General features: G+C 47.1%; 2 protein-coding genes across 12 annotated transcripts; both read left to right on the top strand.

The window, feature by feature from the left end:
• The first annotated feature begins 1,041 nt into the window (after positions 1-1,041).
• LOC310701474 (uncharacterized protein) lies at positions 1,042-16,511 on the top strand. Of its 8 annotated transcripts, none has more exons than XM_083492404.1 (10): positions 1,042-1,066; positions 2,458-2,598; positions 3,604-3,736; positions 5,119-5,190; positions 5,543-5,605; positions 7,291-7,467; positions 11,248-11,270; positions 12,095-12,207; positions 13,552-13,584; positions 14,912-16,511. In XM_083492404.1, exons 3-10 carry the CDS (start codon positions 3,713-3,715, stop codon positions 16,036-16,038), a joined length of 1,632 nt encoding a protein of 543 aa, XP_083348530.1. In that variant the 5' UTR covers positions 1,042-1,066; positions 2,458-2,598; positions 3,604-3,712; the 3' UTR covers positions 16,039-16,511. The 8 variants fall into 8 exon arrangements, with proteins under 8 accessions (XP_083348530.1, XP_083348526.1, XP_083348529.1 ...); XM_083492403.1 differs by lacking the exon at positions 1,042-1,066 and adding an exon at positions 1,142-1,840; XM_083492401.1 differs by lacking the exon at positions 1,042-1,066 and adding an exon at positions 1,847-2,113.
• A 1,427-nt stretch (positions 16,512-17,938) lies between these two features.
• LOC310701366 (uncharacterized protein) lies at positions 17,939-24,978 on the top strand. 4 transcript variants are annotated; one of them, XM_083492139.1, is made up of 5 exons: positions 17,939-18,149; positions 20,251-21,018; positions 21,157-21,283; positions 22,165-22,194; positions 22,240-24,978. In XM_083492139.1, the coding sequence occupies exons 1-5, from the start codon at positions 18,039-18,041 to the stop codon at positions 23,088-23,090; spliced, it is 1,887 nt and encodes a 628-aa protein (XP_083348265.1). In that variant the 5' UTR covers positions 17,939-18,038; the 3' UTR covers positions 23,091-24,978. The 4 variants fall into 4 exon arrangements, with proteins under 4 accessions (XP_083348265.1, XP_083348264.1, XP_083348266.1 ...); XM_083492138.1 differs by having other exon boundaries at positions 17,941-18,149; positions 22,165-24,978; XM_083492140.1 differs by lacking the exon at positions 17,939-18,149 and adding an exon at positions 18,156-18,295 and having other exon boundaries at positions 22,165-24,978.
• Positions 24,979-26,298: the final 1,320 nt, after the last annotated feature.

Genomic DNA, 26,298 nt, shown 5'->3' with positions numbered 1-26,298 from the left:
CATATGTCAGGAGTGCTCTGATGGTGTTTCCTGCTTGGCAGGGGGTTGGACTCGATGGCCCTTGTGGTCTCTTCCAACTCTATGATTCTATGAATCTCCGAGATGGAGTGAGCTCCTGTTGCTCTGTCACAGCTCCTGCCAACTTAGCAGTTCAAAAGCATGCCAGTACAAGCAGATAAATAGGTACCACTGCGGCGGGAAGGTAAACGGTGTTTCTATGCACTCTGGCACACATCACAGTCCTCCATGCGCCAGTAGCGGTTTAGTCATGCTGGCCACATGACCCGGAAAGCTGTCTGCAGACAAATGCTGGCTCCCTCAACCTGAAAGCGAGATGAGCGCCGCATCCCCAAAGTTGGATTTGACTGGACTTAACCATCCGGGGCTCCTTTACCTTTTACCTTACACAGGGCCAGATATTTTCCAAGATCTCTTTCTCTCTCACACACAAACACGGGCAGATATTTTGCAACATCATGTGTGCACATACAAGTTAAAACCTTCCTGTTAAAACCTAGAAGACAGTTTCTAGCGAGGGTTGGGAAAAATCTGAAAGCCCACTGGTTGCATTCTGAGGCTGTCCCTTTCAGGGCAGAAAGCGAGTCCAATGTGCTAATTCCAGGAGCTGGTGCGAAGGGGGAGAGAGGTTCAAGGGGGCACATTTGGGCCTCAAGCCTGAAGTTTCTACCCCTGATTTAAAATCCCTAGATTGACAGCAAGCTGTGTGTTTTAACAATGACAGAACAGGCAAAAAGTTAATTGTTCATACAGGCACAAGTCAGAGAAAACGATATACTTTCCCATGGTGGCGTGGCCAAAGTCAATATGGGCAGAGCAAGAAATGTAATTTTTACCGTTGCACAATAAGGGAGTTCAATTATCATCATCAAAAATTATTATTTATGTTGCCCACCTGATAAGGTTACCCCAGCTACTCTGGCAGCAGCTTCCAATAAATTAAAACACTCCAGCCTGCACTGGCACTGCAGGAGAAGGTCAGGATGATGATGCCGGTAATGACGATATAAAATGAAAATGAATAGTTGAACAGTTGGATTATTTACAGGTAGGTAGCCATGTTGGTCTGCCGTAGTCGAAACAAAATAAAACAAAATCCTTCCAGTAGCACCTTAGAGACCAACTAAGTCTGAGCTTTCATGTGCATGCACACTTCTTCAGATACACTGAAACAGAAGTCACCAGACCCTTATATATAGTGAGAGGGTGGGGAGGGGTATTACTCAGAAGGGTAGTGGGAATGGGTGATTGGCTGATCGGTGTGGTAAACCTGTTGAGGACTGTTAACGCCTGCAATTGATCTTAACAGGAAAAAGCAAATGGTGAGATGGCTAAAAACAGCTTTATCATGTATAATGAGATAAGAATCCAATGTCTTTATTCAGACTTCTCTTTCCAGTCTATTTCTGAAATTATTTTGTAATAAGACAGCTACTTTGAGATCTTGTATAGAACGTCCTGGGAGACTGAAGTGTTCTTCTACTGGTTTCTTTGTCTTGTGATTCCTGATGTCAGATTTATGTCCATTTATCCTTTGGCGTAGGGTTTGGCCTGTTTGTCCAATATAGAGAGCTGAAGGGCACTGTTGGCATTTGATGGATTATTGGCCTGATCCAGCAGGTTCTTATTTCCTGAATAAAAAGGATGTCAAGAGAGCCTCCTGTTAAAAAAAATTATACAAAACAGCCGCTAGAGGGCTCTTTTCGTATTTTCTCCTTTCCTAAAATCCAGAGGCGTTTTGTGCTGCTTCTGAAATTGCCTCTCTGCGTTGTGAAATGCAACACCAAGAGGGGCTGGGCTTCCCATGAAGATGCTGCATCCGGTGAGAGACATACAGGGAGGGAGAGGGAAGAGGGGAATTTTTTTCCAGGGGGGAAATGCACCGAAGATCAGGCAGGGAGAGCTCAGAGTCCCTTTGCCCTTGCCTTCGTCCAGGCCTTGGAGCAGATTTCAGGAGAGTTGGGGAGCATCGAGAGGCCACGATGGGAGATTTAAATTATTAGATGCTCTTGCTGATCTGGTTTTGACGCACAAATGCCTCAGTGGATCCCCTCTGACGTAAAACCACAGAGCGCCGTGACACCTTCCAGACAATGTGAGCATTCTCCGCCTCCAATCCGTTACAGCTACCGAGCAGAGAAACACTTTGCACAAGCTCAGAGGCACCCTTGGTGTCGTTCATCAAGGCACGCCTTCCAGGGCTGAGCAGGGGGAAACTTGAAAAGCAGTTGCCAGGGAGCTCACCCCCTGAAAGCCTCTATCAAATTTAAGGCATTGTCCAGAGAATTTGTGCCTTTTCTTTGGGGGATATAGGAAGCCCTGAACACATATTTTTTAGATGTCCCTTTTACGATGAGGCACGTAGAGAAACCATTGACCCCCTGCTGGTGAGGCTTGCAGACCTCCCGGTAAAGCAAAAATTTGATCTTTTCCTGTTAGGCAAAGACCACAAGATGACCCAGATTGTCGCCAGATCCTGCGCACAGATCTGTAGGCGCAGACCATCCCCCGATTCAATCTAGTTTGTTAAGAAAATTCCCAAACCCGGATCCACGGGTGACTTTGGGTCATTTCTCTAAGGTATAGCCTGTTTTAAAGTTTTTATGTGTTTATATGCCTATCACACTTTTAAACTTAAAATCCATTGTTGTATATTGTTTTAAATGTTCGTTTTGCTATTGGGATTGTAGTTCCATTTGTGTTTCTCAAGCTGGTCTCTGACCATAATGAATTTCATGTCATGTCAAGGCTTTGTCTGTTTTGGGACACCTGGCTTGAGAGCAGTACATGTGAAAAGGATCTAGGAGTCTCGGTTGACCACAAACTTGACATGAGCCAACAGTGTGACGCGGCAGCTAAAAAAGCCAATGCAATTCTGGGCCTCATCAATAGGAGTATAGCATCTAGATCTAGGGAAGTAATAGTGCCACTGTATTCTGCTCTGGTCAGACCTCACCTGGAGTACTGTGTCCAGTTCTGGGCACCACAATTCAAGAAGGACACTGACAAACTGGAACGTGTCCAGAGGAGGGCAACCAAAATGGTCCAAGGCCTGGAAACGATGCCTTATGAGGAACGGCTAAGGGAGCTGGGCATGTTTAGCCTGGAGAAGAGGAGGTTAAGGGGTGATATGATAGCCATGTTCCAATATATAAAAGGATGTCACATAGAGGAGGGAGAAAGGTTGTTTTCTGCTGCTCCAGAGAAGCGGACACGGAGCAATGGATCCAAACTTCAAGAAAGAAGATTCCACCTAAACATTCGGAAGAACTTCCTGACAGTAAGAGCTGTTCGACAGTGGAATTTGCTGCCAAGGAGTGTGGTGGAGTCTCCTACTTTGGAGGTCTTTAAGCAGAGGCTTGACAACCATATGTCAGGAGTGCTCTGATGGTGTTTCCTGCTTGGCAGGGGGTTGGACTCGATGGCCCTTGTGGTCTCTTCCAACTCTATGATTCTATGATTCTATGGGAAGGGCTGTGGATCGGTGGCATGCTTTGCATGCAGAAGGTTCCAGGTTCAGTCCCTGCAATTTCATGTTCCTCTGTCGCTCCCAAGACCATATACTTCTGTTTCTCCTCTGCTCAGAAAATGCACGTCTATCTCTGCCCCTTCTGAATTCGCCAGCTGCTTCTCTTTTCTGCAGATCCAGGTTGTCCACCTGAGTTCACTCTGGAACCCCAACCCTGGAAGGAGAATGACTGACACAGAGGAAGCGCAGGTAGGGACCCACCAAACGCCTCCTCTTTCCTTCCCAGCAGTGGTGGCTGGTGCCCCTTGGGACAGGTAGGGCGGAAGAGCAGGAGCCCAACAGTAGGCGGCGCCAGAGAGCCAGTGACCAGCAGAGCCAACTTAATTCTAATGGTTTGTCCCCATCTTCCTCCTCTCTGCTAGAGGGCAAAACAGAGGACCAGCCTCCCTTAGTTCCTAGGAGTACACCTGAGATTATAATTTATTATATTTGTCAATCGCTTTTCTCACAGTGTGACTCAAAGCAGCTCACGTTAATTTTTCTAAAAAAAATGTTTAGGGGTACAGTGGTACCTTGGGTTAAGAACTTAATTCGTTCTGGAGGTCCGTTCTTAACCTGAAACTGTTCTTAACCTGAAGCACTACTTTAGCTAATGGGGCCTCCTGCTGCTGCCGCTGCTGGAGCACAATTTCTGTTCTCATCCTGAAGCAAAGTTCTTAACCCGAGGTATTATTTCTGGATTAGTGGAGTCTGTAACCTGAAGCGCCTGTAACCTGAAGTGTCTGTAACCCGAGGGACCACTGTACTCTCATTTTGACTCAAGAAAATCACCATTTTATAGTTCAACTCGGGGGAAATAAATACAGTAAATGAACAAAAGTACAAAATTCACAAAATGTTTAGGGGTATGCGTACTCCTGTGTCCGCCCTCCCTGAAAAAAGCACTGGTTATAAACAAAGGAAGAGTACAGCTCTAGTCTATAATTTAAAGGCAGGACTGAGAGTGAGTGACCGGCTCACATGGGGTTTCGAACCCTGTTCTCCCAGGCTTTAGTGTGATGCTCTAACCACTACTCTCTGGTTAAAGATAAAAGGTTTTGCTGGTGCTTAAAGATAACCGAAGATGGCACCAAGCATACCTCCCTGTGAAGAACATACCACAGGCTGGGGGTGGGGGCTTTTTTAAGGGAAATTCGCTTATTCCGAATAGGATTCCTTGCAAGAAAAGGGAAAAGTTGACAGCTATGGGCTCACCACTGAAAAGGCCTGTTCCTCCCACTCTCCAGACCTCTCATGGAAGGGGGCACAAGGAGAAGGTCCTGAGATGGCGATCACAAATCTTTTCAACACACATCTAGAAATGTAATGTGTGAAAGCAACATGCTTGTGTACTGCAGCAGCACCAAACCTGCCCTTACACCCACCTACACCCTGTGTGCTTAATTTCTAAAAATGAAAGATTGATTTGATTTTTCCATTCTGCTTTTTCCAGCAACAAATGTTGAGCTCAGAGCAGCTCACGATAATCACAAAAGCACCGCAGAACAGCAAAGCATTGCAATCTCTGTACTATTTCAATCGCGGCAGTTTTAAGGTTTCAAAATGTGCCTCCTTTCACCCTTTTGTTACAGGATCATCTGGTTTTCCTGACAGGAGAGGGAGACGTCAAAATCGAGGAAGAAAAAAGCTGCGAAGAGCTACAGGTATGCATCCGTTAGCCACCTGCTTGAGTGAGAAGGAAAGAAAGGAACTTCTTCACACAGTCCATCATTAATGTGTGGAACTCCCCACCACATGGTGAGGTAACAGTTGCAGGCGTAAAGAGCTTTAGGAGCGGGTTCTGACAGTTTAGAGCTCTTTGTATGTTTTCATGACACAGCATATGAGGAAAAAGGGCTGGGAGGGAGGAGGAGAAACCAAGATCCGCTAAAAGGTCTTTCACCAGTCATAAACCCTGCTGAGAAGTAAAAGCGAGAGTCTTTTCGAAGTGGACTATTTTAATCAGAGTGGTTTTAACGTTTCAAAAGGTGCCCGCTTTCATTCCTTTTGTTACAGGATCGCCTGGCAAGGGAAGGAGACATCGAAATCGAGGAGCAAAAGAGAAGCGAAGATCTGCTGGTAGGTATCTGTGAACCATCCACTTGAGTGGGAAAGAAAGAAATCATTAATGCATGGAACTGCCCGCCACATGATGTGGTGATGGTCGCAGGCTTGAATGGGTTTAAGAGCGGATAACACAAGTTCATGGGGACATAGGAAGCTGCCTTATAGTGAGTCTGGCTATCTGTCATGGATGCTTTAGGTGAGATTCCTGCATTGTGGGGGGGGGGGGGGTTGGACTAGATGACCCTTGGGGTCCCTTCCAACTTTACAATGCTATGATTCTGTCAGTCAAACCAAATTGGTCCAGCTGCAGTGACTGGCAGCATTTCTCCAGGGCTCCAAGCAAGGAGTTCATTTCCAGCCCTTTCTGGAGGTGCTGAGATTTGAACCCAGGACCTTCTGTGTGGAGAGCAGATGCTCTGCTACTGAGCTACGTTCCTTTTGGCGATTGGCAAGGTGGGCAGCCCCAGCCACCTGTCCAAATGTCCTGTGGAAGGTCAGTCTCTGAGCCACTGGTTGGATCCTGTTTCCCTACACCTGTGCTAAACCATGGCTTATCAAACTGTGGTTTGTTTAAGCATGGTTTGCTTCATCATCCAAAGCATGAATAAAAACCATTGGTTATAGTTTGCCTGCGAATCTGCAGTTCCCTGAAAATAACACACTTCCCCCAAACAGCCACTTTCCCAAACCTCAGAGCACTTTCAACAGCCCATCAGGATGCTATCCCACCTTGAGGTTCCTGCCAGCTGTTGAACAGATAATAATAATAATAATAAATAAATAAATAAATAAATAAATAAATAAATAAATAAAATTTTATTTATATCAGGTGGCCTTGTGGTCTAAACCTAAGTCTTGCCGATCAGAAGGTCGGCGGTTCAAATCCCCGCAACGGGGTGAGCTCCCGTTGCTTGGTCCCTGCTCCTGCCAACCTAGCAGTTCGAAAGCACCTCAAAGTGCAAGTAGATAAATAGGTACTGCTCCAGCGGGAAGGTAAACGGCGTTTCCGTGCACTGCTTTGGTTCGCCAGAAGCGGCTTAGTCATGCTGGCCACATGACCCGGAAAAACTGTCTGCGGACAAACGTCGGCTCCCTCGGCCAGTAAAGCGAGATGAGCGCCACAACCCCAGAGTCGCCTGCGACTGGACCTAATGCTCAGGGGTCCCCTTACCTCCCCAGCCGAAGCCGGGCTCAGAGCGGCTAACAACAATAAAAGTAACACAGCATTCTAAAATCAATTCATTCTAAAATCAATTCAAAATCAAATTAATGGCAACCATTGGGCTAGAGTTCTATGAGGATTGCCAAAGGAGGGGGACAGCCGAGAAAGCCCTGGCTCTGGTTGAGGCCAGCCTAACCTCTCTGTGGCCCGGGACCTCCAAGATGTTTTTGTTTGAAGACCATAAGGTCCTCCATGGGACATACCAGGAGAGGCGGTCCCGTAGGTACAAGGGTCCTTCCAGTGGCTCCAGCAGAAGCAGAGGCAGCTGCCTTGTAGTTCACTGGTCCACCCAGCTCAGAATTGTCTACACGCACTGGCAGCAGCTCTGGATGGCCACTGTGAGAACAAGATGCTGGACTAGATGGGTCTTTGGCCTGATCCAGCACGCCTGGTCAACGCTCATAGGCCTAGGGATTCTCTGATCTGTGGGATCTCCTCCTAAGTTCCTCCTTTCTATAATCTTCTTTTCTGGCAGAGAGAGATCGAAGCGGAGAGGATGACGATTGTCCAGGAGTGGAAGGAGATGCACCAGGTTCTTGAGGAACAGCAGCAGGTCCTGCTGAGCTGGCTAAAGAACGAGGTTCTCCAAGTCTCCAGGGAGACTTCCCTCCACAGTGAACCAGGAAGGGAAAAGGCACAGCAGCCGTTGCCGGTAGGAAGAGTGTTGCAAAAATAAGGTTGTAGTAAAAGTAATGTTACATTGCCCAACAACGCTCCTGCTGTTGATTAACAGCATACCTGAGGCCCAGTATACCTGAAGGAGCATCTCCACCCCCATCGTTCAGCACGGACACTGAGGTCCAGCACCAAGGGCCTTCTGGCAGTTCCCTCACTGCAAGAAATGAGGTTACAGGGAACAAGGCAGAGGGCCTTCTCAGTAGTGGTGCCTGCCCTGTGGAACGCCCTCCCCTCAGATGTCAAGGAAATAAACAACTACAGTGGTACCTCGGGTTACATATGCTTCAGGTTACAGACTCCGCTAACCCAGAAATAGTACCTTGGGTTAATAACTTTGCTTCAGGATGAGAACAGAAATTGCGCAGCGGTGGACTTCCGGGTTGGCGCGACCTGGAAATGGCGGATTCCCTCCGAGCTCCGGAGGGAATCGGCTCAGCGGTGGATGGGTCTTAGCCGTGCCGGCGACACGGGGACCCTTAAAAACCGCAGGCGCGGAAGCCTGCGGACTGAGGACTCGGCGGGTGCCTTAAGCGCCCCCCCTGATTCGCAATGAGCCTTTTTAAAGGCTACGGAGGGGATACGGGGGACGGCGCGGCACTGAGAGTCGATCGCTACCGCCACTGAGCGAAGCCGCGAGCCATAACTGGAGAGCGCTGACTTCCTTCCTTGAAATTTGGACTGAAAAAAAGGAACCCGTGAGTAATCTGGAACTGAACTTTAAAATCTTTACCTTCTGAATTTGAGACGACCGGGGGGTGTGCTAAAAGGAAGTCCCCACCCCCCCCCCCTTGCAGACAATCCAGAGCAACGAAATAAGAGCTAAGCTGGAGTGCCCACCCTGTAAAGGGTGAGTTTCAAAAAGACAGCAACTTCCAAGATTTAGAAAAGCAAATTTGAGTAGGAGATTGGAGTGTTGAAGGAGCCTTTGTTTTCTGGCAAATAACCCTCCCCCCCGGGCCCGGGAGCGATCTGCTTTGGAGCCTGTGTAGAGGAGCAGAGTTTGACAGCTGTCAAAGCTGTCAAATGGACTGTTAACAGTGAAAAATTGTTACTTAAGACCTCTCCGGATTAAAAGGAGTTACAATTGAACTAAAATTGTGGGAAACAAAGAAACAATAACAGGACAGAGGATTGTTGGAGGAAAGATCATCCAGCAACCAGATCCCCTCTAGGGGGAATTCTGTGGAATTACAATGGCTGTGGGTGGAAAGATACTGAGAGAAATCGAAAGGATGTTTTCACTGGTGGGAACCTTACAGGAGCAGACTACAGCTATGAGTAAACAATTGACGACCTTGGATTTGGAAACAAGTAGTCCTGCTGAATGTAATGATGACCTGAGTGAGAAAGTACCCACAGCTGAATTTGAAATAATAAACAAAGAAGAGGAGAAGACAAAACAAGAAAGAGAACAAGTTATGTGGGAAAATACTAACCAGAAGTCGGCATCTGGAGAACACAAGCAAGGAGACTATTGGATTAAATCCAGTGTAAGTTTACGAAAGATACAGAAGACGAAAGTGGAGGCCCTGGGAGTTTATGGAACTCAGGAACTAGAAATAAAGAAGTACAATTGGGGCCTACACATAGACTTTAATTTTGACTATCATCAAGACTCAGACCTACTGGAGATTCCTCAGCAGCTGCCTTTAAATATGGGAAGAGACTATGGACTGAGTGGACTGATTGTTAAGGAAATCTTTCGAGACCCGATGACAGACAAAAAGGACTACCAACAAAACCGGCGGAGAGGGACTGGAAAGGATTTGAGAGCCTCGGATGTGCGGAACCCAGGCTAAAAACTGTTATTTTAGACATGTCTTGGGAAAGGACGCAAAGCGGGGATGGGAGGGAGGGAAGCATTAAAATTAAATTTAAACAACACTCAAGATCAGGGGGTTTAGTAATAAGAAAATTATGTAAGAAAAAATGAGAAATCGAGGGAAGAGAACTGGGGTCCAACTTAGGGAAAATTTTATTTTTGTTTTTTATAAAAGGACTAATATTAAGACGGAAGAAATGCCAATTTGCTGATACAAATTTGGGAATAGGGATGCAAGGGAGGGGGTGGGGGGAAGTCAAGGACCAGGGTTAGAAAATAAGATTTTTGGGAATTATATATGTTTGTTGTTTTGTCTGTAATTGTTTTGGTGTTATGTGTGTTGGTTTTGTCTATATAAAAAGTGAAAACCCAATAAAAATATTTAAAAAAAAAAAAAAAGAAATTGCGCAGCGGTGGTGCGGCGGCAGTGGGAGGCCTCCATTAGCTAAAGTGGTACCTCAGGTTAAGAACAGTTTCAGGTTAAGAACGGACCTCCAGAATGTATTAAGTTCTTAACCCACTGTATCTGACTTTTAGGAGACATCTGAGGGCAACCCTGTTTAGGGAAGTTTGTAATGTTTGATCTTTTATCGTGTTTTTAATATTCAGTTGGGAGCTGCCCAGAGTGACTAGGGAAACCCAGCCAGATGGGTGGGGTATAAATTATTATTATTAGTATTAGGATTTTTAATTGATTATAGCAGAGTGAAGAAGTGGGTTCAGATCCTGATCTCCCCTAATGGGCCATTTCTGACAGGAGGACATAGTTAGCATGACACCAGGTGAAACATTTTCTTTTGCCCATACCAGCCAGGCAGCGTAGGGTGTTCAAAGTCAGGGGTGCAATTATCTGTCCCAGACCTGGTGTCATGTAAGGAAAACAGCTTTGGAGGCAAAATTAGGACCCCTCCGACTGACGATTGAATCTGCCACAAACATGCTGGCTGTAATATGCAGAGTTTTATGCCTTTTTATTTCTGATCAAGTTTTAGGCTGTGTGCTCATAATATCTTTAAAGCACATTCAAAGCGCATTTCCCCTCTCAATGAATTCTGGGCACTACAGTTAACCCCTCACAGGGGTACAATTGCCTTAACAAACTACAGTCCAGTGGTACCTCAGGTTAAGAACTTAATTCGTTCCAGAGGTCCGTACTTAACCTGAAACTGTTCTTAACCTGAAACACCACTTTAGCTAATGGGGCCTCTCGCTGCTGCCGCGCCGCCGGAGCACAATTTCTGTTCTCATGCTGAAGCAAAGTTCTTAACCTGAGGTACTATTTCTGGGTTAGAGGAGTCTGTAAACTGAAGCGTCTGTAACCTGAAGCATCTGTAACCCGAGGTACCACTGTACCTGTCACTCTTTGAGAGAAAAAATTGGCTTCAAATGGCTCTGCCTGTCACGCGCAGCAAAACAATAATATCCAAGAAACTCCATAAACCTTCGGTGGAAGAAGATTGGAAGAAATTTAAAGACTATTTACAGAAATATTGCCAAATTAATGAATGTTAGAATGATGTTGGAATGAAGCTAGGTGGTTTAAGCAGTAATGCTATAAAGGTGTATGTAAAAAAGGATTGATAACAGATGAAAATTTAAAGTTACAGTATATTAAGTTAAAGGATCATGAGAAAACAAAAAGGGAAAGAAATTGCTGACTTAAATAATTGAACTGCAATACAAAAAAGGGAGGTATGAGGAGGTCAGGGAAACAACGATATGAATGTAAGCTTTAGAAAGATTGATTCATTTTCCTTTTCCTCTTTTTAAGTGTTTTTTATTCCTTTTTTCTGTATTTTGTATTTTCCTTGTATTTTTATTTTTTGTTTTTGTGTAATTCTTTTTTTCTCTGAAATTTTAATAAATATTATATAAAAAAAGAAAGAAAAGAAACTCCATAAACTTTTCTTTTCATCTTTTCTTTTGTTGCAGGGTTTACACAGCACTGGCTGCAGGTGAGCCCTGAATTCAATTTTACTAGCTCCTCCTATTGGGCAGCAATCTTCTCTGAACTATGAGGTGCTGGGATCAGTGGGTGGGGGAAGGAAATTGAGGGAGAGCCCACACTCAGCGTTTTTGAGGTTCTTATGCTGGGCAGCCAACATGATTTCCTTCAGATGCTGTGGCACTCCATCTCCCACCATCCCTGACCATTGGCTGTTCTGATTGTGGGCTCATGGGAGTTGGAGTACAATGGCATCTTCCTGACTACCACCTGTACTATAAATTGAAAGCCGCATCATCACACTTTAAGCAGTAATGGCTCCCCCTACCCAAAGAATGGGACGCGGGTGGCGCTGTGGGTTAAACCACAGAGCCTAGGACTTGCCGATCAGAAGGTCGGTGGTTCGAATCCCCGCGACGGGGTGAGCTCCCGTTGCTCGGTCCCTGCTCCTGCCAACCTAGCAGTTCGAAAGCACGTCAAAGTGCAAGTAGATAAATAGGTACCGCTCCGGCGGGAAGGTAAACGGTGTTTCCGTGCGCTGCTCTGGTTCGCCAGAAGCGGCTTAGTCATTCTGGCCACATGACCCGGAAGCTGTACACCGGCTCCCTCAGCCAATAAAGCGAGATGAGCACCGCAACTCCAGAGTCAGTCATGACTGGACCTAATGTTCAGGGATCCCTTTAACTTTAACTTTACCCAAAGAATCCTGGGAATTCTAGAAGCTTCAATCTTTGTCAGTGTAAATCGTTTGGCCTGATCCAACAGGGCAGTTCATTGATGCTTAGCCTTCTCTTCCTCCAGCAGCAACACCTATTCTTTCTTTCTTTTTCACAGAGATGATACATTCTTCCCGAAACCACAGCCGGATTTGGGCGAGCTGGAGCAGAAGCTGAGCAATCTCTCGCACAAAAGGGCTGCTTTGCTGGAAACTCTGTTGGCGTTCAAAGGTGAAGAAGGATTTTGATTTGGTTGCCCCCTTGCATGTGTTCCCTACCCCCCCAACAGTAAAGTTGAGCTCAAAGCAGCTGATGATAATAAGAAGGCTTTAAAACCTAGCAAACGGCATTCTCATCCAAGTAATAGCATCTTTTAAAAAATGACATATAAGTAAAGTGAAAAGAAACAGTTCACAGTTGTATCCCGTGTCAGCAAAGAAGACCCATTGGAATTAAAGCAAAGGGCTAAGGCCCCTTCCACACCATATACCGTATTTTTCGCTCTATAAGACGCACCAGACCACAAGACGCACCTAGTTTTTGGAGGAGGAAAACAAGAAAAAAAATATTCTGAATCTTAGAAGCCAGAACAGCAAGAGGGATCGCTGTGCAGTGAAAGCAGCAATCCCTCTTGCTGTTCTGGCTTCTGGGATAGCTGCGCAGCCTGCATTCGCTCCATAAGACCCACACACATTTCCCCTTACTTTTTAGGAGGGGAAAAGTGAGTCTTATAGAGCAAAAAATACAGTATTTAAAGCTGTATCATACCACTTGAAGTAAGCATGGCTTTCCCCAAAGATGATGATGATGATGATGATGATGATAATAATAATAATAATAATAATAATAATAATAATAATTTATACCCTGCCCATCTGGCTGAGTTTCCCCAGCCACTCTGGGCAGCTACCAATCAAGTGTTAAAAACAATACAGCATTAAATATTAAAAACTTCCCTAAACAGGGCTGCCTTCAGATGTCTTTTAAAGAGAAGATAGCTGCTTACTTCCTTCACATCTGAAGGGGGGGCGTTCCACAGGGCGGGCGCCACTACCAAGAAGGCCCTCTGCCTGGTTCCCTGTAACCTCGCTTCTCGCAATGAGGGAACAGCCAGAAGGCCCTCGGCGCTGGACCTCAGACCCTTGTGAAGTGTAGTTTGCTAAGGGTTCTGGGAGTTGTTGGGGCACCCCTGTTAACCTCACAGAGTTACAACTCCCAGAGTTCTCTGGGAAGAGAAGATGGATTGTTAAATCACCCTGAGAACTGTTGTCTGCTGTTTGTCTGTCACCATGCCACAGATGGCGAAGGATGTGGAGAGGTTCTTCTCCTTTATGTCCTTCAGGGCAGTTATCCTCGACTGCTTTCAATACTGTTTGTGCCTGGAAAGGATTTAAGACAGACCTACTGACCTGTTTCCAATCTGAGCGTGTTCCCTAACTTCCTGTTAAAATCTTGTAACTGTTTATCATCTTTCGTTGCCCCCCAAAACCCCCACCAGCAAGTCTGAAGGGGTCCTGAGAGAGAAAGAAACTGCAAAATGGTGCAGTCTGTTAATTGTCTAATTTCCTTCCCTAGAAAATCTGCATCTGGAGTTGAAGAAGAATGGAGGTACATGCCCACTTTAACATATAAATTTAATATAATTTATAATTTTTAAATACAGTGGTGCCTCGCAAGACGAAAAGAATCCGTTCCGCGAGTCTCTTCGTCTTGCGGTTTTTTCGTCTTGCGAAGCACGGCTATTAGCGGATTAGCGCTATTAGCAGCTTAGCGGGCTTAGCGGATCAGCTGATAAGCGGCTTAGCGGATCAGCTGTTAAGCGGCTTAGCGGATCAGCTGTTAAGCGGCTTAGCGGATCAGCTGATAAGCGGCTTAGCGGTTTAGGATCAGCTGATAAGCGGCTTAGCGGCTTGGGAAAAAGGGGGAGGGAAGGGGGGAAAAACCCGCTGGAACTTGCAAGACATTTTCGTCTTGCGAAGCAAGCCCATAGGAAATTCGTTTTGCGAAGCACCTCCAAAACGGAAAACCCTTTCGTCTAACGGGTTTTCCGTCTTGCGAGGCATTCGTCTTGCGGGGCACCACTGTATGGATACTAGATGCCCTCAGTTATATTTTACTGCCTGAAGGATTATAGTATATAAGCACATTTATAGTTCAACATCTAAAATCTTGCAAAGTTTCATGAAGATAGGAACACAGGAAATTGCCTTATACTGAATCAGACTGTTAGTCCGTCTAACTCAGTATTTTCGACACTGATTGGCAGTGGCTCTCCTGGGTTTCAGTCAGTGAGTCTTGAAGTATAGGTGGGTTCCCATGAGGCAAGACACAGTGATCACAGCAAGAACCTTTATTCAACTACATTATCCGATAACAGGGGCAAAGCAACTGCTTATATACATTAGTGGAGGCCTGGGCCACTCCCACTCCCAACGTGATTGGCTGTCTAAACTTCCAAGCTGCAAATCATGAATCAGAGTTTAAGGGCCAATGGCAGAGGCCCAAATCCAGAATTGTTCCGTGATTGGATATCATATGTCAAATCAGAACACAGCAGCCAGTGGAGTAGCGTGGGGGGTGCAGGGGGGGCCGGCCGCACCGGGCGCAACATCTGGGGGTTAGGGTTAGGGGGCGCAAATCCACGGGTTAGGGGGCGCAAATTACTTGCCTTGCCCCGGGTGCTGACAACCCACGCTATGCCACTGACAGGAGCTCAGAATCCTTAGTCCAGACTCAAGCTGAGGCAAACACAGACCACTGAATACATAACAAGTTTCTCTCAGCCCGACTTGGGATGCCCTTGGGGACTGAAATTGGGACCTTGTGCATTCAAAGCAGTTGCTCTGCTGCTTAGCTACAGCCTTTTGCCATAATGACTTCAATCACAGAATCAAATTTTGCTGCATAACAGTATCCAACTTGCTTTTCTCTCTAGCAGGAGAAGGGCAGGTGAGCAAAATGGAGGATGAGAAACTTCCTGAATCAGAAGCAGCTTCTGAGGGTGAACATGGCTCAGAAAGAGAGCAGAGGAAGTGTCTGGACAAAGGCGAGGCGGGGAAATCTGTTCCCTGTGAAGAAAACAACTGTGACCTTGATGGGCACAAAATTCAGCCAAGGACGCAACAGGTCAAGAAGCAGAAGATGTGTGGCGTGTACAGGAAGAGCTTCAGCCAGAAGTCAAACCTTATCACACACCAGAGAACCCACACGGGCGAGAAGCCATACAAGTGCGCAGATTGCGGGAAGACCTTCCGCTCCCGCTCCAACCTCATTACGCATGAGAGGATCCACACAGGGGAGAAGCCCTTCAAGTGCCCGCTTTGCGGGAAGGGCTTCAGCAACCAGTCGGGCCTCTTCAGCCACAAAGGGACTCATCAGGAAGAGAAGCCGTACAAGTGTGCTGAGTGCAGCAAGGGTTTCAGCAGGAGACCGGGCCTCATTGTCCACGAGAGAACCCACACAGGGGACAAGCCGTACAAGTGCCCCGACTGCGGGAGAAACTTCAGCCAGATTTCGGGCCTGATCGCGCACGAGCGGAGCCACACGAAGGAGAAGCCTTTCAGATGCATGGTTTGCGACGGGTGCTTCAGCCATGCCTCTCACCTCGCTCTGCACGAGGTGACCCACATGGAGCAGAAGGCGTTTGAGTGCCTGGACTGCGGGGAAAGCTTTGGCCGGAAACTGGACCTCACTGCGCACCGACGGAACCACACGGGGGAGACATCGTACGAGTGCGCGTACTGCAGGAAGCGCTTCAGCCAGCGGCCTAGCCTGCGTGCCCACGAAAGGACCCACTTGAAGAAGCTCTACCCATGTGTTGAATGCGGGAAGAGCTTCCGGAGCAGCTCCAACCTCAAGTCCCACAAAAGGACCCACATCGGAGACAAGCCCTACAAGTGCTCAGCGTGTGGGAAAAGCTTCAAGTGGAGCTCCAACCTCATTGCCCACGAAAGGGTCCACACAGGAGCAAAGCCTTACAGGTGCTCGGACTGTGGGAAAAGCTTCAAAGGGAGCTCAGATCTTAGCAGACATCAGAGAATCCACACAGGAGAGAACTTGTGAGCAGCCCAATTATTAGGAAAAGTTCTTTTAAATAAATAGTGGTTTTGCATAGCACTCTTTGTTCCCTGTTTGAGGGGGTTGTTGTTGTTTTGCTGCTGCTGCTAACAGGCATATGTGAGTGTTGGTATATGTCATTATGGGACGCCATCTTTATAAAATGGTGCTGTAGCTCTAGGTTCAAGCAAGAGGTCTGAAACGAAAGGTCTGGCTGATTATTTAAAATGGATTATGTTCTGATATTGACAATGGCTTCTTCAGAATTTTACATAGCAGGAGATAAGCATACGGATACAAACCAAGGTGCAGATTAAGTTTCGTTCCCACCCAGGGGACACAGTTTACACAAAGGGAAGAGTCGTTCCAATTTCCAGGTGGCACGTTAAATGCACTTGTTACATACAGAGAAAAGTGATTTAATTTATACAGTCTTGAAACATTGGAATAAAGGCATTTTCCCCCCACATTTGTGCAGCATGAATGGATTCTTTCCTTTATTTGACAGTGTTTAATACGAAGTTGCCAGGCAGCTCCAACTCTAGGGGCCCAGGCTGCCCCACCCCCCATATTGAGGGGGCCTGGTCAACATCAACGCATGAAGCTGCATTGGCCTGCAGAGCATCTCCTGATGCTTTGGGGACCGGCAGGGCCTAGCAGAAGGATGGACTGGGCAAAATGTGTGTGACATTGTGTGCTGTGCACCACCCCCACCCCCTTCCCCCAACCTTGGGGGCAACCCAGAGTCACTGGAAGTTTGTTGTTGTTTAGTCGTTTAGTCATGTCCGACTCTTCGTGACTCCATGGACCAGAGCACACCAGGCTTGCCTGTCTTCCACTGCCTCCCGCAGTTTGGTTAAACTCATGCTGGTAGCCTCAAGAACACTATCCAACCATCTCGTCCTCTGTTGTCCCCTTCTCCTTGTGCCCTCCATCTTTCCCAACATCAGGGTCTTTTCCAGGGAGTCTTCTCTTCTCATGAGGTGGCCAAAGTATTGGAGCCTCAGCTTCTGGATCTGTCCTTCCAGTGAGCACTCAGGGCTGATTTCCTTCAGAATGGAGAGGTTTGATCTTCTTGCCGTCCATGGGACTCTCAAGAGTCTCCTCCAGCACCATAATTCAAAAGCATCCATTCTTCAGCGATCAGCCTTCTTTATGGTCCAGCTCTCACTTCCATACATCACTACTGGGAAAACCACTGGAAGTTAGCAACCGCAATTGGAACCCTGCAGGCTTGAGGGTTGGTGCTGCTTATTAAACTGTTTCTCTGCATTCTATGGCAGCTCCAGGCAGGCTCTGCAAAAGAGGCTGAGCAGGAACTTGACAGCTTGGAGGCAGGGTTCTATCCTAGGAAGTGCAGGGAAGGAGTTGAGGTGTCATCAGGCATTTATTTGCATGCCCTGGAGTTGGCGAAATGGCAGGCGGGTGTCTAATAAAATTCTTATATCACTCGTAAGAATTAAGCTGCAGTGCTGCATTTGTGCAGGCTTGAACAGTAAGTGCAGAAAATTCCAAACAAACACATACGCAGAGATACCCAGGTTTCTAGTCCATAAGGCTGAGAGGGTTGGCTTGAAAGTAGGTGAATGAAATCTCCAGAGCCAGCAGACCTGAGCTCTGATCTTAAATTCTCAGTCACTCAGATCCCATGTAAAGAGCAGCAACAAGATGGTGTGTGATGTGTATTCTAAACCTGTGCATGGTTACTCAGAAGTAAGCCCCAACTATTAAGTTTGATACAACCCATTCCCACGTGATTTTCCCCCAACAGACTTATGGCTGCATGAATTGTTAACTTATTTGCCTGATCTGTCACAATTCAAGCAAGCAGCATCTACTCTTTTTTCTTCTTTTTAAAAGGCGGCAGCCAAGGTTGCCAACTGATAGAAAGAAAAGCATCTGGTCCCTGCTCTGGTGCCTTGAACCACAACATCTGCTGCTGAAAGCAGCCTCTGGAGCTCTGCATGGCGCATGAAGGGTTACGCTGATAGAGATCCGCAGGCGTGATGCCTAGATCGGCCAGGCCATATGAGAAGCTGATGAAGCCACTTCCTCTCCCCACCTTGCCCTTTCCTTGGGGGAAACTGGGGGTTGCTGCTCTCAGCTTGCAGGGAGAGGTGAGCTAAAGGGGAATTTAGGAGGGAGGGGCCATTTGCAGAAAAGTTGAGAGAAACTGATAGAAAATCCCAGGAGACCGAGGGCATCAGTGGCTGCAAAAAGGACATAGGAAGCGCCTTTGTACCGAGTTAGACCAACAAGTCTGGTAATTGCTTTCCAGGATTTGGGGATAGGGGGGTAGGTAGGAGGGAGGGAGGAAAATCTCTCCTGGATTGGGGAGGGCAATGCAAAAGTATGGAAGAGGAAGCGTTGGATCCTGTAGTCCAAATCAGCCCTCTCATTTCTGAGATAAGTTTCAATATACTGTTGCATACTGTTGTTTAATGCATAGAGCAGTCTTCATGCTTTTTAAACCGCTGCATGGCATGCGGAGGGGAATTCAACAGGTACAGCCTTCTTAATTGCCTCTCTAAGCTTGGGAAGCTCTGCCTGTTGAATTTCTTCCTGTCTGGAAATGTTGAATACATTGGGGCGCTTTTCAGTTGCTGTTGTTGTTTTTCAGTTGGCAAACTCATTGGCAGATCAGAGCAGACTGCCGTACAGACAAGGGCATCTTTGAGTAAATGCAGAGTGACAGAAGAGACTTGTGGCAACCTTTGAAAGCTAACAACAGTGTACACATGGGCAAAATGCAAAATGTGACAATTGAAAAGTTTTATGTATATGCGATTAAAGATGAAATGACACAGTTAATTCTTCACAACAGCTGTAATTGTTGATAATGCAGTCATCGTAAGTATTGTTATTAACATGGGAAGTTGCCCGCTAAGTCTACAAGTTCACTATATATTTAAAGCCGTATCGTCCCACTTTAAACAGTCATGGCTTCCACCAAAGAATCCTGGGAATTGTAGTATAACTGCAATGCGCTATACGTAGGGCTGCCTCTGAAGATGGTTTGGAAACTTCAGTTGGTGCAGAATTGAGCGGTCAGGTTGCTCACCAGAATCAGTTAGTTTCCAGGCCCAATTCAAAGTGCTGTTTTTGACCTATAAAGCCTTAAATGGCTCAGGACCGCAACACCTCAAGGACCGCCTCTTCCCATATGGACCCACTTAGACCCTGAGATCATCTTCTGAGGCCCTTCTTCGTGTGCCTCCATGAGAGGTTCGGAGGGTGGCAACACGAGGACAGGGCCTTCTCTGCAGTGGCTCCCCATCTGTGGAATGCTCTCCCCAGGGAAGTTCGCCTGGCGCCTTCATTATACACCTTTAGGTGCCAGGCAAAAACGTTTCTTTTTAACCAGGCCTGATCAACATCCTATACCCTTTTAAAATGTGACTTTTTTGGTGGGGGGGGCATTATTGGGTTATTTTTATTTTTATTTTATATATTGTGATCTTCTTTGTGACCTGCCTTGAGACCTCGGGGTATAGGGTAGTATATAAATTCAATCAATCAATAAATGTATATTTCTTAAGGGTGCTGAGAGTGGTTAGGAAAGTCCCCTCACAGAGCTACACTTTCCAGAGTGGTTTAACAATCAATCCATCATCCCAGGGAGTTCTGTGAGTGGAATAGGGGCCTCCTAACATCTCAGCACTATAAAAGAACTGCATTTTCCAATATTATTTGCAGGAAGCCACAACTATTTAAAGTGACACGATACCGCTTTAAATGTATAGTGTAGATGTGGATATTCGGAGTAAAGGTAAAGGGACCCCTGACCATTAGGTCCAGTCATGGCCGACTCTGGGGTTGCGGTGCTCATCTTGCTTTATTGGCCGAGGGAGCCGGCATACAGCTTCCGGGTCATGTGGCCAGCATGACTAAGCTGCTTCTGGTGGAACCACAGAAACGCCGTTTACCTTCCCGCCAGAGCGGTACCTATTTATCTACTTGCACTTTGACGTGCTTTCGAACTGCTAGGTTGGCAGGAGCTGGGACCGAGCAACGGGAGCTCACTCCGTCGCGGGGATTTGAACCGTGACCTTCTGATCGGCAAGTCCTAGGCTCTGTGGTTTAACCCACAGCTTACTATATTTGGAGTAGGCCCTTTGAAATGAATAAACCTAAGTTTGTCCTTTTGCTTAATGTCAGTGGGTCTACTCTTGAGTAGCACTAACACCACTGACAGACTTGCACTCTTTTTGTGTCCAGATCCTCGGTCTAATCCGTCGGTGCTTCACCTCGCTGAAGGAAATGGCCGAAGGGGAGAGGATAACCAATCTGAAAACAGAGGAACAGGATCCGGCAGGCTCCAGGTTATGGGATGGCATGGAGGAAGGCACAAGCGAAGGCCCACCAGTTAAAAATTTGGTCGGCGGAGCCAAGTTGGTTTTGACAGAGGAAGCGTCGAAGCGGGTTAAGCAGGAACCGAGCGAGGGTGTGCTCCAGCAGTGCTGGGAAGGCCAGTGGCAGGCCTTCCTGAAGGCTGTGCGGTCCCCTTGCTTGGGAGGGATCCACCTGCAGGTACCCCAGCCTGCACCGAGGGAAGACATCAATGGATGTCAGGTCACTTCTGAGGGAGTGTTCAAAGCTGGCCAGCGGCCCCGAGGAGAAAGCGGCGATGAGATCCTGGACTCCTCCGGAGAGCAGGTCAAAGTAGAGGTTCTGGACAAGGCCCCCGTTGACTTGGAGGTGCGACGCCGGCATTTCAGGCAGTTCCGCTATGAGAAAGCCAAGGGCCCCCGAGAAGTCTTGAGCCGACTCCAGGAGCTTTGTCGCCGGTGGCTGAAGCCGGAGAGACACACCAAGGAGCAGATCCTGGAGCTGGTGGTTCTGGAGCAGTTCCTGGCCGTCCTGCCCCAGGGGATACAGGGCCAAGTCAGGGAGCAGGACCCGGAGACCTGCACCCAGGTGGTGGCCCTCGTGGAGGATTTCCTGACGAGGCAGGAAGTCCAAGATGCCAGGAGTTGGGATCAGCAGGTAAGGTCTGTACGCTGCCAACAGCATCTTGAGAGCACCATGTGGGCTACCCTGACTTAGATGTTTTGTGTACAATCTAGCGGTAGACGCGTTTTGTTAAATAAAAGTGGATCAACGGGACTCCCGTGGCTGTTTCAGGTGCTGAGGCCTTCTGGAGAAACGGCTGCGAATTCCTGTGAGGCAAGACAGGTTCCTCCCAACTTTTGGAAAGGGCAACTCTGCAGAGCGGCTGGTCAGGTAGAGGACAAAGCTGCAGACTTGACAGGTAAGGAATCTCCACACATGGAATATACTTGATGCTTTTCAACCCCTGGGGAATTTCCCCCTTCAGGAATTTCCTCGTCTCTCTTGTTTCTTAATCCCAGCTCTTGCTCAGGCAGCCTGCCTGCATCAGTTCAGAACATGTGTAAGACAAAATAAAAAAGGGGGAAATGGCTTCCTTTTAAAAAATGTGTTTTCATTTATTTACAATATTTCTTTATTTATTAGATTCCATTTCTGAATCTGTTCCCCAAAAAATATCTATGCAATGTTACAGTAAAAGTATTAACCTAAAACAATTCCATACATAAAAACAATATTTAAGACTACCGGGGTGGGGAGAGGGGAATACCCCAAAACTTAAACGTAACATACCTCATAATTTAATTACTACTTCTATTGTGTTCATAAGTCACTTTAAGTCATTTTTATGAATAAAACAATTAGTAATTATTCATAATAATAAATGATATATTCACAATAGCTTTTAATAGTTTTATTGTATGATCCAGCAGTATACAACTATTTTTTATAAATAAAAAATAAACAGGGAGTTATATTACATGTCTAATTAGAGACATAATGGTTATCAATGCTGTCCAGTAAACAACACTGTATAATATATTAAGACAATACTAACTTATGTTCTAAACATTATTCTTTGAAAACATTATATTTAGATCATTCCTTTCTGGTAAGGTCTTAATTTTTTTTACTGTGATCAATGACTTCCCCCCCGTCTTGTCACAAAACTATCACACCTCTGTTCCCTTCCCTGCCCCACACCCTTAACTCTAATCTAATGAGTCAGTTTAGCTATTGTAGTTGTGTAAAAATGGACACAATATGGGAATTGCTCAATTTGAACATTGTTTACTGCTGCAGGTGACCGGCAAGTGCATGAGAAGGAGGCGGTTGGCCTTCAAAAGGAACGTTCTGAGCAAGTGGAACCAAACGATGCAACCTTGAGAAGAGAAAAAGGTTTCAAGATGTACAGGAAGGGAATAACATTTGGGAGTCAGCAGGAAGTGGAAAGAGAATCAAAGAGAACTCTAGAGAAAACTGTTCCCTGTCTGGAGGATAACAAGGATGGGGAAGAAAACAGGGCCCAGCTTCATGAGAGGCAAACAACCTGTGTGGATCCCAAGAGAAGCTTCCGGCCCACTCTTAACCATCAGAGAATCCCCACTGGAGAGAAACCCTATAAGTGCTCTTTCTGCGGGAATAGCTTCACTCGGACGTGGGACCTCCTGGTACACACGAGGATCCACACCGGGGAGGCCCCATATAAGTGCTCCTACTGTGGGAAAAGCTTCAGCCGCGGTTCACTCTTCAGGGAACACGTGAGAACCCACACGGGTGAGAGGCCCTACAAGTGTTCGCACTGCGGGAAGAGCTTCAACCGGAAACGCTACCTTATCACTCACGAGAGAATCCACACGGGGGAGAACCCGCCTCTGTGCCTTTATTGTGGGAAAAGCTTCTCTCAGAGGACCAGCCTCGTTGCCCACGAGCGGAGCCACACGGGGGAAATCCCGTACAAATGCAGTCACTGCGACAAAAGTTTCTCCCAGAAGTCCAAGCTCGTCATACATGAGAGGACCCACACGGGAGAGACTCCCTTCAAGTGCCCTGAGTGTGGGAAAAGCTTCAGCCAAAAGGGGAACCTTAGGACACACATGAGAATCCACACCGGAGAGAAGCCTTTCAAATGCCTGCTGTGCATGAAAAGCTTCTCTCAGAGAGCCAAACTCCTTGTACACGAAAAAATGCATACCGAAGCATTTGGTACAACGGAGGGGACTACGTAGGTTTTGTAGGAGAATTGAGGTCAAGACAAATTTGTGAGAGGATAAACTGCATGACTCTGAATGCCAGTGGTTGGGGAATGATTTCAGGGAGCTGTTGTTGCTTTGTCCTACTTTTGGGCTTCTCATTGGGTCATCTGCTTGGCCATTGTGAGGAACAAGATTCTCACAAAGATGGGCCTTTGCTCTGATCCTACAGGATTCTTCTTGTGTCAATTTTGAGCTGGAAATTTCCCCCATGAAAATTTCACCTCCTCCTCCTGGGTGGCAATAGGTAGAGCACCGGCAGCTCTGGGTGTTTGCTGAAGTACAGCTCCCACCGTCCCTGGCCATTGGCTGTGCTGGGTGTTGCTAATGGGAGCTGGCATCCCAATAACCCGTGGAAGCTCCTCGCCCAGTCTCCTTGATCCCCAGCCCCTGATCTGTTCAACCAAACTGGACTTGATGGGAGTATATTGTGCTCCAGGAGGCTTAATTTGGTGAGAATCAAGTGTACACTTCCAGAGTTGACACTGGCTGCCCCAAAGCATCCTGGGAACTGTCATTTTAGGACATTGACATCTTCTATGAACCCCCTCACAGAACTACCATGCCCATAGTTTTCTGCCAAGAGGGACTGAGTGTTTAAAATACTCAGGGGATTGTAGGTCTGCAAACGGGAGGGAATACCCGCACTACACAGTACGACATTTTGTGGCAGGCGCCACGTCTGGTTTAGCCGCTTATGGGTATAGTAGTGTGGTATGGCTTGTGGGTGTGAGGGGCTGGTAGTCCTCCAGATGATATTTGGACTTCCAGGGGTATTCTCGCCCGGGGTATTCTGCCGCTGAGGCAAAACAGGTGTGCTGCTGCACCCTCAACGAGTCCTGCCCCACACACCTGCTGAGGGTGACTCCCTGTGTCCCTCACAGAAGACACGGTCATCTCCAATGCTGCCATTCCCCCCCCCCCAAAAAAAAAAACAAAGGGAAGAAAACGGAGACTGAAAAGGCTGTGGCGGAGGAGCACAACGGAGTAGGCCGCAAGAGCGGCAGATCAGGAGAATGGTTCACTCCTTGTGGGCCTGGATCTTCTGCCCCACCTCTGAGCCTCCTATCCTGAGGCAAATGTCGCCCTGAGACTCATGGATGGGGCAGCCCTCCCATCTGCCCCTAGGCAGCATAATCTACAGTTAAGCATTATGGAAAGTAGGCGCCACAGCTGGATGGCTGCAGATTCCCTGCCCCTGGCTTAAAGATACTTCCGTATAACTGGCATTACAAACGCTGCTTTCCCCCCAGTCCAGACACCTCAAACTAATAGCTTTTATTTCCATTAACCTGACCACTGGTATAGTGTAAGTCAGGGACGGGGAACCCCTGGCACCCCAGATGTTGCTGGACTCCAGCTCCCATCCTCCTTGATCATTGGCCATGGTGGCTGCAGGGGCTGATGGGAGTTGGAGTCCCAGCACCATCTGGGGGGCCAAAAGGTTTCCGCAGACCCTGATCTAAAGTGATTTGGGCTCTGGAAATGTCAAAGTAAAGCTTCTGCTTCTCAGCGTTCTGCCTCGTTTCTCTATCCACGAGATCTAAGGAAGCTGAACGCAGAAAGATTCGGGGCATGTAAACGAAAGTACTTCGTCACACACCATTGGCAAGGGCCGTGTTACCTCATAAATTGGCACTGGGGTGGTGCACAGCGAAGAGTTTAAAGCAAAGTTGTTCAACGAATCACATTCATCAAATAAATGTGAATAGAAAAAGAAATATTCTAAAGGGAGGAAAGACAATCTTTGTTCTGAGATTATTCATATATATGAGGCATTTCAGGAATGCCTTTCAAAAGATGACACTTGCTGTCTTCAATATTTATATGCATGCATTGAGCATAATAAAAGCATTTATCTAAACTGGCCTTACTATTAGCTCAGCATTTCTTTTAAGCTTCCAGTCCTATAGACATTTCACCCCATTGCTGGCTTCTGCCTCTTAGGGACAACCCAGCGCTCCACCATCCAATGTCGTAATGTTGTCAGGTGATTGACACCTGCCCAAAGTCCTTTGCACAGCTCTTCCCAAATGCTCAACATCCAGTTGGGTTCGGGGCAGAGCTGGGCAACAGAGCTTTGCAAAACCCCTTTAGGTCATTCCCAGCTACCCACCCTCTTATCTGTTCCATGGTAGACATCCACTCTAAGACAGCTGGGTGGAGCTCCAAAGACCCGGCAGGCTAAACAAGGAAACCTGGGCAGCTGGATTAGACCTGAGGGCCAGATGTTCCCCAACCCCTGGTTGCTGGATGTATCTAAAATAGTGCTCCACACACAGAGTAGTGGAGGGGGAAATGCTGTATTTTTATTATGAAAACAAACCCCTTACCAATAGGATCAATGACAATTTTTAAAGCTCCCTGCCGGAGGTTACATTTCCCAGTACATTTCTGAGCACAATTCAAAGTGTTGGTGCTGACCTTTAAAGCCCTAAATGGCCTCGGTCTCCACCCCCATCGTTCAACCCAGACACTGAGATCCAGCACTGAGGGCCTTCTGGCGGTTCCCTCATTGCGAGAAGTGAGGTTACAGAGAACCAGACAAAGAGCCTTCTCAGTAGCGGTGCCCTCCCTGTGGAACGCCCTCCCATCAGATGTCAAAGCAATAAACAACTACCTGACATTCAGAAGACATCTTAAGGCAGCCCTGTTCAGGGAAGTTTTTAATGTGTGACATCTTAGTGTATTTTTGGTCTCTGTGGAAGCCGCCCAGTGTGGCTGGGGAAACCCAGCCAGATGGGCGGGGTACAAATAATAAATTATTATTATTATTATTATTATTATTATTATTATTATTATTATTGTTGTCTGGCTGCATCCTCATGCTAGATGGGTAAAGGTGGCTTGCTAGGCCTCTCCACCTGCTGCTCTGAACACTCTCTCAACACACCCCTGACCCTCCCTGCTCCACACCCTCCTTGAGTGTTTATGCCTGGCTGGAATGTGCCCTTGAACTCGGACAATGTTGCTTGCTTCCCTGGAAGGAGGCTAGAGTGGGGTGCAAGTCTTACAATCATAGAATTGTAGAGTTGGAAGGGACCCTGAGGATCATCAAGTCCAATCTCCTGCGATGCAGGAATATGCAGCTGTCCCTGACGGGGATTGAACCTGCAACCTTGGCATTATCAGCCCCTCGCTCTAACCAGCTGTAGAAACTACCCTACTCCCCAGCTACTTTTGC

The sequence above is a fragment of the Podarcis liolepis genome (genome assembly GCF_965112155.1).
Source record: "Podarcis liolepis genome assembly, chromosome: 2".
Classification (NCBI taxonomy): Eukaryota; Metazoa; Chordata; class Lepidosauria; order Squamata; family Lacertidae; genus Podarcis; species Podarcis liolepis.
Note: the sequence above shows the minus strand (reverse complement) of the source record. Positions and strands in the feature narration are given on the sequence as shown.

What these genes read in the sequence shown, in the direction of transcription:
- LOC310701474 (XM_083492400.1), top strand. An exon ending in AGGCACAGCAGCCGTTGCCG is followed by an intron (nt 7,468 to 11,247) that starts GTAGGAAGAGTG and finishes CTTTTGTTGCAG; the next exon opens with GGTTTACACAGCACTGGCTG. An exon ending in GGAGTTGAAGAAGAATGGAG is followed by an intron (nt 13,585 to 14,911) that starts GTACATGCCCAC and finishes TTTTCTCTCTAG; the next exon opens with CAGGAGAAGGGCAGGTGAGC.
- LOC310701366 (XM_083492138.1), top strand. Translation starts at nt 18,039, where the DNA reads ATGCCTAGATCGGCCAGGCCATATGAGAAGCTGATGAAGCCACTTCCT. An exon ending in CTCTCAGCTTGCAGGGAGAG is followed by an intron (nt 18,150 to 20,250) that starts GTGAGCTAAAGG and finishes TTTTGTGTCCAG; the next exon opens with ATCCTCGGTCTAATCCGTCG. An exon ending in CAAAGCTGCAGACTTGACAG is followed by an intron (nt 21,284 to 22,164) that starts GTAAGGAATCTC and finishes TTACTGCTGCAG; the next exon opens with GTGACCGGCAAGTGCATGAG.